Consider the following 17322-nt stretch of genomic DNA (forward strand, 5'->3'; position numbering starts at 1 on the left):
CCACCTAAATCTAATGCCATATTTTTTACTAAATTTTCAGATTTATTGTCATCTTTATATCATACTTACAATCGGATATTTCTTTTAGCATATTTTAATATTCATGTTAATTCTCCGAATTGTTCCTCTGCGAAGGAATTTTTTGCCCTGCTGGATTGTGTTGGTTACTCCCAACATGTAAACTTTTCCATGCACAATCTTGGTCATATTGTAGTGGTGTTATTTCACACAGAAAACTTATTTTCTCCTGTGTCACCTTATTCGTACAGAACTCCTCGCGTTCAACACCACGCGTCTCTGTCGCAACTCCTCCTCTTGTACTGCTTGTCTGGTACGCCCTGCTCGCTCTGCTCGCCTGCTACAATGCCCTCTGCCACCTTCTCCACTGCCAGCCTCTCACTATACATTCCGCTAGATTCTCCACTGCTAGCCTCTCACTTTACACCCCGCTAGCTGCTCTGTTGCTAGCCTTATCTCCCTCACAATTAGGATTCCGCTAGCCTCTCTACTGCTAGCCTTAGCACACACACATTTACGATTCCGCTAGCTTACTATACACTCTCCTAGTATCTCTACTGCTAGCCTTATCTCCCTCACACTTAGGATTCTGCTAGCCTCTCCACTAATAGAAGGCGGACAACGAGTCATCGTCGAGGGCTGTCGGCAGGGCCCGCAACGCCTCGTGCTCCGACCAGTCGATGGAGCAATACGCTGTTTCAAAGCAGCGATGAAATGCCGTCCAGTCGCCCTCGATTACGGAGAATGCGTGGACCTGTGGCAACCGGCGTAATGGAGCTGTACGCACTGTCGGCTAAGTAGATGTGGAGTCCAACGCGGCCGCTGCAATGGCGGGTCCCGTGCCTGCTGGCTTGGACGCGGTCGGCGTTGTTGAAGCGATGTGAAGAGTAGTCGCATCCGTCGCCATCCCCATAGATGTCGTCCGGCCTGCCGCTATCACCATGTTGAACAAGTACGTAACTGCTGCCAGCGTGGTCTCCAAATGTGCAGCAACATTCCACCAACTCCGTCTCGTTGTGCTGGCTGGAGTTTCCTTACGCTCACTCACTTGCCCCGAAGGCAGCCGGTCCTCTGGTTCCGCCGGCTGAGCAACATTCTCGGGTGCCGTGCCAGAGATAACCTCCTAGTCGTTCTCATCGTCGGAAGAGTCGACAGGTAAGTTATTTCTCTTAGCCTTCTTTTCCACTTCGACACCAAATGTAGTGTTGTTATTTCACATGGACAAATGTTTGGCCCTTAAGGTAATGTGCAGAGTGCCTTTTAATAATTATTTCAATTTATCACCCACCAAAATCTAATTCCATATTTTTAACGAAATTTTCAGATTTATTGTCATCTTTATATCCTACTTACAATCGGATATGCCTCTTAGCATATTTTAATATTCACGTTGATTCTCCGAACTGTTCCTCTGCGAAGGAATTTTTTTGCCCTCCTGGATTGTGTTGGTTTCTCCTAACATGTAAACTTTTCCACTCACAATCTTGGTCATACTGTAGTGGTGTTATTTCACGCGGGAAACTTATTTTCTCCTGTGTCACTTTATTCGTACAGAACTCGCGTTCAACACCAACATATCTCCGTCACAACTCCTCCTCTTGTACTGCTCGTCTGCTACGCTCTGCTCGCTGTCTCTCGCTCCACTAGCCGTTTTACGTTGCCCTCTGCCAGCTTCTCCACTTCCAGCCTCTCACTAGACACTCCGTTAGCTTCTCCACTGCTAGCCTCTCACTATACACTCTGCTAGATTCTCCACTTCCAGCCTCTCACTTTACACTCCGCTAGATTCTCCACTTCTAGCCTCTCACTATACACTCCGCTAGATTCTCCACTTCCAGCCTCTCACTATACACTCCGTTAGCTTCTCCACTGCTAGCCTCTCACTATACACTCCGCTAGCTTCTCTGTTGCTAGCCTTATCACACCCATACTTAGGATTCCGCTAGCTTACTATACACTCTGCTAGCTTCTCTACTGCTAGCCTGCCTACCCTCACTCCTCCAACCTCGCCTGTGTCTCCAGCGGGGGATCAGCCAAACACTGCTGGAGAGGACGAGGTGTGGAGAGCGGGGTCCCAGACTTCTCTTGAATTCACTCTTGTCTGCACTCCAACCAACTCAACTCAACTCCTCTGCCTCACATGTTCCTCTTTTTCGATTTAAAGCTTTCGTGACTGCAATGATTCATCTTCTTTGGTTCTTTCGGTAAAGTCACGTAGAATGATAATAAAATAATAAATTGATAAAATAAAATAACACAATAATATTCTCACGACGTTTCGGCCACAACACAAGCGGCCTTCATCAGGTGAAGGGGGCGAGACTGTCTGGTAGGACAGCGCTGGAGTGAAAGAGCCACGTTCAGATACGGCCTTTAAGCTGTGTGAGAGGAACAAAGCGCCTTGACAAAGGAATTAGCATATAATTTAGCATTGAGATAGATGAGTGATTAGCTTGTACCTGCTGCAGAAATAGAGCTTGTACCTGCTGCAGAAATAGCTACGTTAAAGTCAGAGCATACACATTCACCGAGGCCCTTAGTACAAATCAAACAGGAGAATTTAGCATTGAAATAACTAGGCGAATCCAGCATTGAAACAACTGAGTGATTAGCTAGTGACTGGTCACAGAAATGACTGCACATCTGAGCTATTCACAGTACTATATAGTGAACCAATAAAAACTAAAATATAAATTACCTTCATGTTATCAATAAACTCTATATTCTCCAATCAGCTAAGCTACCAACAATAAGTCGTTATATATCACAATGCTATATGGCGAAAAAATGGGTGGATTCTTACCCTCAAATTTCAGCACCACGGATAGCTACTGGCCCCGTTCAGACGGACGAGTTCGTCCATGGTCGGAAGAGAGGAGGGGGAGAGAGACAGCTGCGAGGCCCTAGTATGCTCCATGTTGTAAAACTATACCATTAACCGTGGTGTGAGAGGTATTAAGAGGCAATGCTGGCGAAAGAGCTGCGGTCTGAAGGTCATCGTAAAGATACAATTAAGTCACTAGCTAATCACTCAGTTGTTTCAATGCTGGATTCGCCTAGTTATTTCAATGCTAAATTCTCCTGTTTGATTTGTACTAAGGGCCTCGGTGAATGTGTATGCTCTGACTTTAACGTAGCTATTTCTGCAGCAGGTACAAGCTCTATTTCTGCAGCAGGTACAAGCTAATCACTCAGCTATCTCAATGCTAAATTCTATGCTAATTCCATTGTCAAGGGGTGCCTCTGCGGATGTGTATGCCTTAACTTAGCTATTTCAATGCTAAATTCTATGCTAATTCCTTTAACATTGGGTGCCTCTGCGGGTGTGTATGCTTTAACTTTTAACATAGCTATTTCTGTGACCAGTCACAAGCTAATCATTCAGCCATTTCAATGCTAAATTATATGCTAATTCCTTTGTCAAGGCGCTTTGTTCCTCTCACACAGCTTAAAGGCCGTATCTGAACGTGGCTCTTTCACTCCAGCGCTGTCCTACCAGACAGTCTCGCCCCCTTCACCTGATGAAGGCCGCTTGTGTTGTGGCCGAAACATCGTGAGAATATTATTGTGTTATTTTATTTTATCAATTTATTATTTTATTATCATTCTACGTGACTTTACCGAAAGAACCAAAGAAGATGTTCCTTTTTATCCCTCTACTCATTAAGTGCCCCCAGATGGCCCTCATTAAGCCGGCGTCCTCCCCAGCCTCACACACGTGTTCTCCCCCACGTGTTCTCCCCCACGTGTTCTCCCCCTCATCGCCACTATCTCTCGCCTCCGTGGCGCCTACTCCGCGTTTGCATTTGCAGCCAACCAATCACTGCCTCTTTACCTAATTTCTGGCATCTCTCTGTCTGCTGCCACCCAGGCCACCCGCCTGCACCTGCTTATCCTTAGCTGACCTCACTGTCTGCAACCCCGTACATAATGCAACTGCTGTTTGCAAACCCTGCACGCGTTACGCCACTACAATACCATTGATCAAGTTATTATCTAGTTTGCCCACATCAAATTTAAATTTGTACAATGTTGCTGCATCTGATCACTTTGTCATTCTTTTTTAACTTGATTCGCCACTTTTTTTGAACAGAATCACACGTACTATTAAATATAGGAATTTTGCCGAGTCGATTTGGTCATCCTTACCCTCAAATTTTCAGTTTATTTGGAAGACAAGGTTTGTCTTTATCATTCAATACTTTCCAATACTCTTGACTCTTTGGTGCCACTTATCTGCACTCCTTAAAACATTTTGGATACAGCTTGAGCCTAGATGGAGGGATACACGTCTGGAGATTCATCTTCAGATCTGGAAGCAACATCAGTACATATTTTGGGGTGCATTAAACTCGGCAAGGTCTGTACTCTTTACGCTCATTAAGGATGGCTTTAGAAACCAATGCACATTTTATCTACAGTTGATCAAATATTAAAATCTAATTCTAAATCAATCTCACCTGGTTCAATCATCACATGTAATACGATTCTTGATTTGTTTCATTCCAAAATTTATTCCATTAGGAAAACAAATGAATTGCCCCTCCACTTCTGAATAACATTTAAAAAAAACCTTCAGATTTGTTCTGGTATTCCTTTGACTGCACTCACTGTGCCGCCCCCATCACACTTCTTTGACGTTGCCTTCAAAGTAAAACCTACAACTTGTTCCCTCGATCCCATTCAAACTTGTGGTGGTATCAGGGTTTCCATGTCATATGTACCCTGGTTGTGTCTATAATGAGTGAATCACTTAGCACCTGTGTGGTACACTGTGCTTTTAAATTGGCTACCGTTATTTCATCACTTAAGAAACCAATCTGAACCCCTGAGAGTCTAGAAAATTATAGACTCAAAGTACAGAATTGATTCTGCTTCTCACATATAATGCCTTGAATGGGTTGGCTCCTAAATAGCTCACTGATCTGCTCAAGTTTTATATACTACTGTGAAAACATAGATCAGCTGATTCTGGTCTCTACTCGTCATTCCAAAGGCAAGACTGTGATGATATTGTTGTTCTGTGGGAGACACGGAGCCATCTGCAGCCAGGCTCCGCGATTGTAGGGATTCCAAGTCTGTATCACTTTTTAAATCACGTCTTCTCACCTATTTGCACTTGAAGACTTTTTCCTGGAACTTAATATTTAAAATACAAATGTATGGTCTAATTGGATTGCTCTGCAATTATTATGCGTTTTCATCATAGTTTCTAATTTTATTAGAATTTCGAGAGTAGTACAGTGAAACCTTGGATTGCGAGTAACTTGGTCTGCGAGTGTTTTTGCAAGACGAGCAAAATTTTTTAAAGTAAATAATAATTCGATAAACGAGCGATGTCTTGCAATACGAGCAGTACGTAGAGTATACGCTTTGTCTGCCGAGCGTCACGTGATCACAACTGAGCCAATGGTTCTTCTCTCTCTCTCACTGCGGGATTGTGGGTAATCATCTCCCATGCTCGGTCTCAGTCGGCGTGCCTCACTCGTATAGTCAACATCCGTGCGAGCGTATCTTGTTTACTATAGTACTATAGTGTTGTGACCACGCGTATACTTTTTACTATAGTACTATAGTGTTGTTACCACATGTATACTGTTTACTATAGTACTATAGTGTTGTGACCACGTGTATACTTTTTACTATAGTACTATAGTGTTGTGATCACGTGTATACTGTTTACTATAGTATACTGACCACGTGCATACTGTTTACTACAGTACTATAGTGTTGTGACCACGTGTATACTGTTTAAATAATAAACATATATAAAGGTATTTTGTATTAATCATTTTTATATGAATACAGTATTTTTGGATTGTGGAACGAATCATCTGAGTTTCCATTATTTCTTATGGGGAAATTTGCTTTGATATACGAGTGCTTTGGATTACGAGCACGTTTCCGGAACGAATTATGCTCGCAATCCAAGGTTTCACTGTAATTGCTATTCTATTATCTTTCTATTTCGCTAAGATTTTATCTGTACTTGTGAGTGTAGTTTTATGTAAAGCGTTTTGAGAAACTTCAATATGAGAGGTGCTTTATAAAATAGAGGTTATTAATACATTCTAGATTTGAAGCTTTCGTGACTGCAAGGATCCATACTCTTTGGTTCTATTCGGTAAAGTCACGTAGGTTATGTTATTAATACATTTTCAATCTACAGATTTTGGTGTACTGCAAAAGAGACAAGAATGGCACATCTTCCTATAAAGTTAACAAAGCAAGACATTTGTACAGAAACCGAAGATCACGAGTATCTTCCTATGCGGGGCCTGGATACATTCTTATACTATAGTGTAAAATGGGTGCTTAGAGAAAAATATGCGGAGATGGTCACTGAGAAGGTAAAGTCACTCATTTTGTGTTCTTTTAGTTTTTCAGAAATGTTTAGACTGTATGTGAGGCATCAAGAAGCTGATCCTGTTATTTGTTCCAAACGATTGAAAGGTTTAAAATATTTGCCTCTACATTTTTTTACAGTTCTTTTATAATCGCGTAAGTGCCTGTTCAGATCAAACGATCTTTTTAAAGAGCTTGTGAATCCAAATACATATCAACAGAGATCCCAGAGGGTAAACTGTCAAAAAATGCACAAAAAAATAAAATTACGATTGCTGCACCATGCGATCCCTATCACCGCGCTCCCTTGTGCTACTCCTTTTCCTGCGGTATGTTGCCTGTGCTGTTTGCTTGAGGGCATCTCGGCCTGCTTCTCCTGCCAAGCCTTGGCCGCTTCGAGATACGTGGCAATCTTGAGTCCTGTCGTGCCTTTCGAAACGAGTTAATGATCGTTGCGCTCCTTTGCCCCACTAGCGAAACAACCTCTAAGATCTGATAATTTGCGCATCCAAGGAATGTGGATTTACGAACGCCTCCGGTTCGCTGACTCTTTAACCATTGCTTTTCGAGGATTACGCTGTCTTGCTGATTAAACGGCATTGGGATCCTGATAATTTAAAGAAAAGTTTTACTCTCCCACTCCACTGCATTTCTACAGCGGACGTGGTAACATGTAACCCACGTTCTCATTGGCTGTGTGACCTACTTCTCTCGGTGCCCATGTAACATACCAAACACACACCATGACAGCCAAACGTCAGCCCCTTTTTAAAACACAATGTCATCTCCCCTTATGTTCATATGCCCATCATTACACCACAATTTTCATCATCATCCTCAACATCATTACCAGCATCACTTTTGAACGTTGTAATTGTCACAACACAACGATGCCCTGTCTGCAATTCTATCATAAGTTTCTGACTTTCTGCTGACAATTGCAGAGATGTCCACGTGTAAGCGATAGAGTTGCATGTGTAGCGCTGTAAATGGGCTACGTATACTTACCTGCAGCAGCAGACAGGGCCCACCAGGGGCAGTAACTTGGACTGACATGAGGGTCACTACATTCCCCAGCCCCAAAGCAGGGGGGGCTGCGGGGTGTTCTAGGATTTCCCGAGACCTCCCCTGGAACTCTCTGGAAGGGAGGCGTGGCCAGGGGCTGACACACCTGGGGAGATGTATAAAAGCCGGAACTCTGGACGGGTCCGGGGCCAGACCAAAGCCAGAAGACCAGCTAGCCTAGGACCCTGGGACCCCTAGACCCGCTGCCCTTGTAAGGGCCGGGACTCTTTGGGCCAGTGGTGAGACCCTGGGAACCCCCGGGCCCGACGTCCTTATAAGGGCCGGGACCGAGTGGGCCAGTGGTCGGGACCCGTACCTTGGATGGGTCGGGTCAGTGTAGCCTCCCCTAGGTCATTCGTAGCCGGAGGACTTAGAGCCCGTAGCCCAGTGATAGGGTACGCTAGTTCGGAGGCCGTACCTCTCCAGGCAGTAGGTAAAAGGGCCGCCGCCCTTTGTGGAAGACTGTTATTGTTACCGTTATTTGAATAAACGCGTTGCCTCTACAAGTCGTCTCCACTCTCCGTGAATCCACTACACATGCAAGCAAGTTACGCAACTGATTGCTCGGGGTATGGACCCGGCTTAAATAAAATCTCCGGGTGGCAAAAGAAACGTAACCATCAATTTCATGGCTTCACGGGGAATATGTTCAACCTCCCACATGGCAAAAACGTAAGAGCGAAATTGTTATCGTCCCATTGCAATGAAATCTGACCTCACACACAGGATAAGTAATTGCATTTAGAGGGCACGTAAATGCCTCGGCCACTCAAATCACCTTACATCAGTGGCAGCAGTCCCTGTGTGGCACAAGGTGTAAACCGAACGCGCTTTCGAAAAGATGCAAGTTACAGAACTAGGGTTGAATCATGAGGCCACACGTGCACTGCAGCTGTAATTGTCTTCAGCAGGTATCTGCCATACAGTGCCCTAATGAGATCGGGGGCATCAACGTCGCTCTGAGCTTTCTGAAGAAAGTACTGGGCCTCACTTTGGTGTTCGTGCCATCCTCGCACCAAGGTATGTACATTAGCCCACGTGATATTCGTTACATACGACGCACTTGATTCACCGCCATTCTGCTCCGGAAGAGACACATAGACCAAAGCTCGGCTGCATTCTGAATTGAAAACTTAATTCTTTAGAACTGAATTTTAGTTTCGTTGTCCTTCCCTCCGCACCTCTGATTAGCTTGGTTGGCTACGTATGGTGTGAAGCAGTGACGTGCGGTGAGGTCAATGGCTGGGAAGGCACTGGCTAGTGTCAGAGCCAGATTCACACACTGAGGGGGGCGTGGCCTCACGGAGGGGGCGTGTCCTCACTGAGGGGGGCGTGTTAGACACGTCCCCCTCAGTGAGGCAGATGTGATAGCTGCCTCCCCTGGTGCTTTTTTATTGCAGTTTCATGACGAGACCAGCAAGCCTAAATATATTTTTTCACATACGTGTAATAAGTTACCTGGAATATGGAAGGTGAGGACATGAAATGAAGGGGTCGACAAACATTACATTGGTGACATACTGAGATAGTAACAGGCACGCGCTTATTGCCCGCACTGCATCCAGATACTGAGGGGTTGCGCAATCAGAGGGGAGGCTGAGCTCATCGCTGCCTCACCTCTCGTCTCTTCCTGTATTTGCAGGGGAGCTCCGTAAATTTGGCGATTTTGACTATAAAAATTGGAATCGTACAGAAATGACATTTATAACACAGATCAGTGGAACAATCTTAATATTTATATTATTTGATTATTCTTTTTTTCATTGGAGTATGACAGGTGAGGCTCTGCCTCCCCTGCCTCCCCTGACCGCACATCCCTGCTGTGAAGGCAGTTCAACATACATAATAACACCATAAACAGCACAGCTAAATGTCAAATGTTAGCAAGGAATGCCAAATCCTGAATGACAAGGTGCACCAGGGCAAGTGTAACACAATAACGAAACACCACAACAACATTTGCCGAGGGTCAGCCATAGTCTGAACAAAAACATTGCTCAGGATTAATTTAATATCGCAACTAATTGCATCTCGTAATCGCCAAGTAGGAAGCGCAGACAAGCTTGGAAAGCTGCCAGGAAGAGATTTGGCACCAACAAATTGCTCTAAAGCCTCGCCTGACTCTCCGCATCTATCTCCCTGGGCTGTGGGCAAGAGAGAATGGATGGGAAAGGGCATAGGGCTTGGGAGTCTGAGCGGCCACCCGACGCTGTCGCTCCGATATCAAACAACATCCCACACACTCGAAGCTTGAGTCTGGCTTAAAGGGGTTTCACTGCGAGAAGTTTTGCGCGCGCCCTCAGAATGAGATGAGAATCGCATGGCGAACCGTGGGCTTCAACGAGAGCGGAACTGCAAAGGAATCGCCGATCTTGCCGATATTGGCCAATTCAAATTAAGGGGGTGTGTCGCATCATTGCTCGATCCATTGATCTGAACCGCGCAGTGTATACAACCAGAATACGTCATTAGACCTCCTTTGGTGTGGACCAATCAGTTTCAAGGACAACGCATATATTATCATAGTATGTTTTTTGTTTGCATTTTGACTGCAGGTATTGTGGTTAATGCAGGCATGAATCCTTGTAAAAAGGTTTCAGTTTTGTTGCCAGAAAAAAGGGGGAAAACCCTATAACCAGAATACGCTCAATCGCGGCCATGATAACATCGGACATTAGCACAACATCGGATTATAAGTGTAATAAGCGAGCGCCATCTCCTGCATAATTGAGGGGTTACACTTTACATACTGTCATTACAGTCCACGCCTTATCAGCAGTAGGGTTCTATCTGGAGGGAAGGTTAATGGGCAGAGCTAGCATGGAAGCCTCTGGAACGTTCTCGAAGGTTCCCAGAGGGGCGTGGCCAAAAGGCGGGGCTTAAGCCTCGCAAAAGCGAATATAAGCAGGGGGTATCGGAAGGCTCGGGCTCGGTGGTTGAAGATCGAAGAGGCGTTCCCCGTCGCTGTTGCCCCGCCATCTCCACCAGCCACGTGGCGGCTCGACCTCCAGCCGCTCCCCAGCGCGCCCCGCCACTCGGCGGTGCGGTTGAGAGCGGGGTGAGCGGCACGTGGCGCGGGGCAAGCGCAGTCACGCCGGAGAGCAACTACGGCATTCGCGCGAACGAGCGGAGTCGTGACTGTGCTAAATATTAAATAAAGTTCTGCCGTGTCGGAGCCACTTATCACATACTAGCGGGAAGTACCCGGCGTTGCCCGGGGGGAAAATATATTTAAAAAAATTCTCAAAACTTAAAAACGTACCATATACAAATGAAAAGAAAACTTAGATAATTACCTCATTAATTAAAATAAAGCCCGAATGCGCGGTGGAAATAAAAACTTACGCTCACACACCAAGATTCAATTCTTTAAATCTAGAATAGGAATCGAAGGTTGTAGATTTCTTTAGAATCGGCCTATTCCCGTTTAATCGATACCACAAACGCCCACCAGATATCGATTCTCGCCAGTCCTGTATGCGGGTTGATGCCACACACTTCATGGTGATCCCCCCCCCCCAAATACAAAAGTCTATTTTTAAACGTTTTACATTGTGTACAGTATAGGAGCTAGCCACATGGCAAATGTAAAGTTTGTAGCCTATTATATTATACCCATTATTTCCACCCCCCCCAGCCGTCCATTTGTGTGGGATACAGAGCCTACGTGGAGGGTTTGGGGGGGGGGGATATGCGTGACGTCAGCAGGCACACTGCGTAACACTGCCGCATGCGGGTGACATGACGGAGATGTGACGTCACAGCTCACTTGCCGTGCAAAATATATTATTGCCCCCCCCCCAAAAAAAATACAAAAGTCTATTTTTATAATGTTTGCATGGTGTACAATCTGGAAAGTACCCACATGCCAAATTTCAAGTTTGTTGCATGCCGGGAAGTATGCTAAACATTTTGAACAGACGCATATTCACAAATTTCCCTTTTATATGTATAGAAGATGTAGCGATGTAAATGGGCTGCGGGGTGTTCTAGGATCCCTCGGGACCCTTCCCAATAGGAGGGGGCTACGGGGTGTCCTGGGATCCCCCAGAGCCCCCTCTGGAACTCTCTGGAAGGTAGGCGGAGCCAGGGGCTGACGCACCGGTGCTGTGTATAAAAGCCGGAACCCTGGAAGGGTCTAGAGCCAGTCCAAGACACAAGCCAGAAAACCAGCTAGCTAGAACCCTGGGACCCCTAGCCCCGCTGCCCTTGTAAGGGCCGGGACTCTGTGGGCCAGTGGTCGGGACCCGCACCTTGGCTGGGTCGGGCCAGTGCAGCCTCCCCTAGAGCACTCATAGTCGGAGGACCCAGAGCCCATAGCCCCGTGATAGGGCACACTAGCCCGGAGGCAGTACCTCCCCAGGCAGTTGTTAGAAGGGCCGTTGCACTGTGTAAGGACTGGGCTGTACTGCAGTGTTTGTTTTGAATAAAAGTGTTGCCTCCAAGATTCGTCTCCGACTTCCATAAAACCCACTACACAGCGATTTAACACAGCACTTTGATCGACTATATGAACAAACTACTCATAAAATGTTACGTAAAAATCGCATGTCAATACTTGTTTTGTGTCTGTGAGCCATCGAATTAAACAAGATAAAATCATACATTTTCAAGAAGGCTGCCCGATCGACTTGGAGCGTATATGGTCGATCCACAATGACCAAATATAGGCAAAGACATGCCCCCTCGGATAACACCACGCCCACTTCCATATATGAGCAAATCTCTGATCAGTGATTTCGTCAGGGGTGTACGATCTTATCAAGTGACAGCGCCAACCGCTAACCCTGTGTGTGGTCTCTTTTGCAGGTGCTCTTGAAGTTGCCAATGCGGTGTATTATGGTGACATCGTAACTTACACTGAGATGAATGAAGTCAAAGCATACTTTTTAAAAGCACAATTAAAGGTAAGATGCGGCAAACATTCTAGGTTATATTCTTGGTTCTTTCAGTAAAGTCACGTAGAAGGGAAACAATAAAATAATAAAAATATAAAACAATAAAATTCTCACGACGTTTCGACTGCAACACAAACAATCATCATCAGGTGTGAAAACCACAAGAAAATTTGAAAAAGTGGCGGTTATTTTCTTGTTGTGGTTTTCACACCTGATGATGATTGCTTGTGTTGCAGTCGAAACATCATGATAATTTTATTGTTTTATATTTTTATCATTTTATTGTTTCCCTTCTATGTGACTTTACCGAAAGAACCAAGAATATGAATCCCTGCAGTCACGAAAGCTTTAAATCAAAATTCTAGGTTATGTAAAAAAATAGAGATTTGTTTATCTTACCTATAAAAGTCATTCTTTGTGTGTCTGTGTGTGGACGAAACTTGCGTAGGATTTGGCTCGTGAACTGTGGGGGTTTACATTTAAAAACAGCAGCCAGGTACCATAAGCCCCGTGGTGAGCCAGCGCTACTCGATTTTCACATCCGTTAACTTTAAAGTAGTTAAATTAACAATGAAGTGATATTTATTATTCATTTCCTTACGCCACTCAGTGTGTGCCAAAGCACGCATTTGCACATGTGTGACAAAGTCGTGGTTGTCCCGAGCAATGCACATGCGCGATCGGTGGAGTTGGGGAAAAATTCTCATTCGCGTAAAAAATGCAATAAAAATACACAAATTGCTGAAGTAAATTCTTCACAGTGTGATGTCCTCTTCTCCCTCCCCCACCCCAATATGTACAGTTACTACTATAGAGTCGCTAGATGTTACTACTATAGGCCTTAGATATTACTGCAGAGCGGGCGGGGGGATTGTGGTTGGGGGGGAGTAGCAGCCCAGCCCTAGCCTGCCAAGGTGCCACCTCGGCCGGCTGGGCAATCTAGGCGAGGCCGGGGACACTGCAAGGGACTAGGCCTTACCACTACACTCTGTGAAGTTAGTACTATGATAGATTTTGACTTAAAACTTTCGTGACTGCAGGAATTCATATTTTTTGGTTCGTTCAGTAAAGTCACATTGATAGAAAAATAAAAGGCTCTTATTTCCCTCAAAGTTGTTTTTTGTGAGCAGAACAGTGATATTGAGAAATGTAGCTATATTGAAAGAGAAAACGTCTGCATAAGTGTCATTCCCTCGCATAAAGACGTGGTCGCAATAATAACCATTTTGTGTGTAACAATTTTCAAGTAGCAATTAGTAGTAGGGGAGAAAAATCGTGTTACTTAGATGGTTAATCCCTATCGTTTAATCTTACCTATAAAAGGCATTTTTTGTCTGTGTGTCTATCTGTCTGTCTCTGTGTGGACGCAACTTGCGAAGGATTTGGCTCGTGAACTGTTGGGTTTACGCTTATAAAAGGAGCCGGGTGCCATGCCGTAAGCCCTGTGGTGAGCCAGCACCAAATTTTAAGGAGTTAAATGAATAATTTAGTGCTATTTTTCATTATTCAATTATCTCATCGCACCGTTAAAGCTGCCCGGGGGTTGCCCCTAACAACGCACACGCGTCATTAGGAGAGGGGGGGGGGATTTCTCATTCGCGTTCAAAATGCTAAAAAAATACACACAACGCTGAGGTAAATTCATCAAAGTGTCATGTCCTTTTCTCTCCCGCCCCCACCCCAATGTGTGCACTCACTACACTAGGGTCGGTAGATACTAATATTATAGCGATTAGATAGTATTATTGTAGCGCGGGTGGGGGGATGGGGGGGGGGATAGCGGCCCAGCCCCCAACCTGCCAAGGTGCCACTTCGGCCGGCTGGGCAATCTAGGCGAGGCCAGGGGCTCTGTATGGGACTAGGCCTCACCACGCCACTCTGTCAGGTGAGTACTTTGTGCCATAGAGTCGATATATACGCTATGGAGTCAGCATGTACTACTGTAGTGATAGCAGGAACCACCACAGTCAGTATGCACTGCTGTTATCATAGCAGGTACCACCACAGTATGCGCTGCTGTAATCATAGCAGGTACCACCACAGTCAGTATACACTGCTATAATCATAGCAGGTACCACCACAGTCAGTATGCACTGCTGTAATCATAGCAGGTACCACCACAGTCAGTATGCACTGCTGTAATCATAGCAGGTACCACTATAGTCAGTATGCACTGCTGTAATCATAACAGGTACCACTATAGTTAGTATGCACTGCTGTAATCATTGCAGGTGCTACACAGTCAATATGCACTGCTGTAGTGAAAGCAGGTACCACCACAGTATGCACTGCTGTAATCATAGCAGGCACCACCATGGTCAGTATGCACTGCTGTAATCATAGCAGGTACCACCACAGTCAGTATGCACTGCTTTCTGCCCCGCCTCCCCCCCCCCCACTTCTCTCTCTCCCCCTCCAGCCGATCTCTCCAATGCTGCCGCGGTGTTCCACTTTACTCCAGTGACCCGAGTGCTGCTGCGGGGTCCACTTTCTGGCCCGCCTCCTCCCCACCCCCCTTCTCTCTCTCCCCCCCTACTGCCGAGGCCTATTTTACCTCGTGCCACGGCAGATCTCTCGCCTACTTCAGTTTTTTTCTTTCTGTGGTTGTCCCACCTGATGACGATTGCTTGTAAACCATCGAAACGTCGTGATCTATTATTATTTTTCTACCTACGTGACTTTACCGAAAGAACCAAAGAGTATGGATTCCTGCAGTCACGAAAGCTTCAAATCAAGATTTATACTAAATGACAACCGTTGTGGGGATCGGAACTCACATCTGTGTCGCCATCAACTGAGCCTAATGCGCTACTCGGCCATCATGCAATGCTGTGTGGATTTATATGCTGGATAAATAGGACTATATCTCTCAGATGTTGTACAGAAACAATGGGTAATACTTTATTCTTGAGGTTAGACAGTCACAGGCAGAGAGGCTGGAATTGGACAGGTTTTTAAGCGAGGTGTAAGACTGGTATAATTCCTGTAAACGTATGCTTTTTTGTAACTCTAATTACACTGAATAGTAAGTAATGTTTGAACGCACAAACATTGATTCACAATTTTTTTTCCCTTTTGTTAGCAGTCAGCGGTCCTTATTCTGGACTGCAGGATTGAAAATGAAGCCTTCTGGAAGCAAGCTTGCAAATTAGTGAAGGTGAATAGTCGTGTAACAGTAGATCACGCACCAGCTGTTTACAAACTGACTCGTACTATGACGGTCAGACACAATGCATTTTCGTGTTTACGTAACTCGGTAAAATCAGTGACTGAAAGTTTTGGTAATGCAAACAGTGATTATACCGAGACCGAATAGTGATTCTGCCAATATTCAAATATAGATAATCTAATCATATCCTTATCTATACTATCTGATATAATACTCCCATTATCTGTGCCCTTTAATACCTATTCATCCCTGTGGTAAAAGGGTTAATTTGCATTGATAAATGTGGATATAGGATCTGACACTCCAGTCTGCTGCATCGCCCAGATAAGAGGAGTTTCACTGCATTCGTAACAATACGACCACGGTAAGGTGCACGATGGACTTTTATTCAAAATTATATCGTGGTATCTTGCAAGTATATTTACCACGAAGGCCTATTTTCTGAAACGTCACCTATTGTATATTTTTCTCATTTAAAGCATTGCTATTGGCGAATGTCTTTATATATTTTGTGTTGTTAATTGCGCTTCTTGCACCAACTGCCAAAGCATCATCACCAAATAATGAATTACATTACAGGATTACCGAATCATTCCCTTGCTGCTGATGGCATGGGTTCCAGTGAGAGACAATGTTGCTGCTCCATTGCATGCCTTCCTGGATGGAGGTCTCGAGGTCATTGTGCTGCAAAGCTTCCAACATCTACTGCACCTCAACGGTAAACATAATCCACTGTAACGCTGTCGGGTTGATTGGTGGTGATCAAAATGAGTACGTGGTAAGGTGTGCCAACAGTTCAGGGATAAAGGTGACCAAGAATTGTTGGTGCTACCCATACCACCCTTCACATTTTCTGTGCTCGCCTTAAAACCTGATTTGTTTTGCTTGTTTGCCCACCTGTGCGAGCTGCACGGCAAAATCAGTGGAGGTATTTTTTTTGTTTTGTTTATCCTTGTGGTTGTACAGAAGACGGAGCCGCTCTGCTTCTCGGCATCACGGCAGACGCACATGGCCGAACTGTGCTCCAGAGCCAACTTGAGAGTGTCACTCGCTGCCTGTGGGGGCCTCCACCAAACCACGGCGCCCGCGTCGTCGCCAAACTGCTGCAGCACCTGGACAGCCACAACGGGCCCAGCGTGGGCCCCGCGGAGCTGTACCAAAGCAGCTCTGTACACGACAACAAGATTCGGCGTGAAGAGGCACGGGCGATTTCTACTTTAAATAAATGACTAAATGCGGGGGGAGGGGGGGCTGGGGGAGGGATCCCCGTTATTGGCCAGGGTTAGGGAATGGAAAGTTGCTACTTAAAACGAAACGATGTATAAAGGGGGAATTTTCCCCCCGTAAGAATAATGAGAAATGGGGGGAGGGGGGGTGTGTGAGTGGATAAGGACCATGAGAGCGTAAACATTAATAAAGTATGAAAGCTTTCGTGACTGCATAAAATTACTCATTGGTTTTTTCGGTAAAGTTACATATGTAGAAATACAATAAAATTATGTTAAAGCAAAAAACAATCACGACGTTTCGATCACAACGCAAGCGATCTTCATCAGGTGTCAAGAACAAATCACAGAGGTAAATACAACAAAAAGATGAGAGACGAGAATTCAACAAACCTGAAAAAACATGTGAAGCACATCCAGTCAGGCCAACAACACAGACACTTCCTGGCGGACCACGAATTTCAGAAGAGTGTTAAATTTCGTGTTCAACCTTTGGATTGCACATACCAGCATAGAATGAAAAATACGAGGTACACGGTCAGTAGAAATACATATACAAGTCCACCAAGAGGTAAGGAGGGAGGAAAGACGGACAGGGAGG

At 45.2% G+C, this 17322-nt stretch overlaps 1 protein-coding gene across 3 annotated transcripts; it reads left to right on the forward strand.

Annotated features, from left to right (window-relative positions):
- The first annotated feature begins 842 nt into the window (after positions 1–842).
- Positions 843–17012, forward strand: LOC116941210 (aspartate aminotransferase, cytoplasmic-like). Of its 3 annotated transcripts, none has more exons than XM_032952016.2 (7): positions 843–1173; positions 6188–6368; positions 8337–8448; positions 12238–12335; positions 15412–15483; positions 16075–16213; positions 16462–17012. In XM_032952016.2, the coding sequence occupies exons 1-7, from the start codon at positions 1001–1003 to the stop codon at positions 16722–16724; spliced, it is 1038 nt and encodes a 345-aa protein (XP_032807907.2). In that variant the 5' UTR covers positions 843–1000; the 3' UTR covers positions 16725–17012. The 3 variants fall into 3 exon arrangements, with proteins under 3 accessions (XP_032807907.2, XP_032807905.2, XP_032807906.2); XM_032952014.2 differs by having other exon boundaries at positions 845–1173; positions 15409–15483; XM_032952015.2 differs by having other exon boundaries at positions 854–1173; positions 8340–8448; positions 15409–15483.
- The last annotated feature ends 310 nt before the right edge of the window (positions 17013–17322 follow it).

Source organism: Petromyzon marinus, chromosome 11 (assembly GCF_048934315.1).
Source record: "Petromyzon marinus isolate PM22_M1 ecotype Great Lakes invasive population chromosome 11, UKy_Petmar_22M1.pri1.0, whole genome shotgun sequence".
Lineage (NCBI taxonomy): Eukaryota > Metazoa > Chordata > Hyperoartia > Petromyzontiformes > Petromyzontidae > Petromyzon > Petromyzon marinus.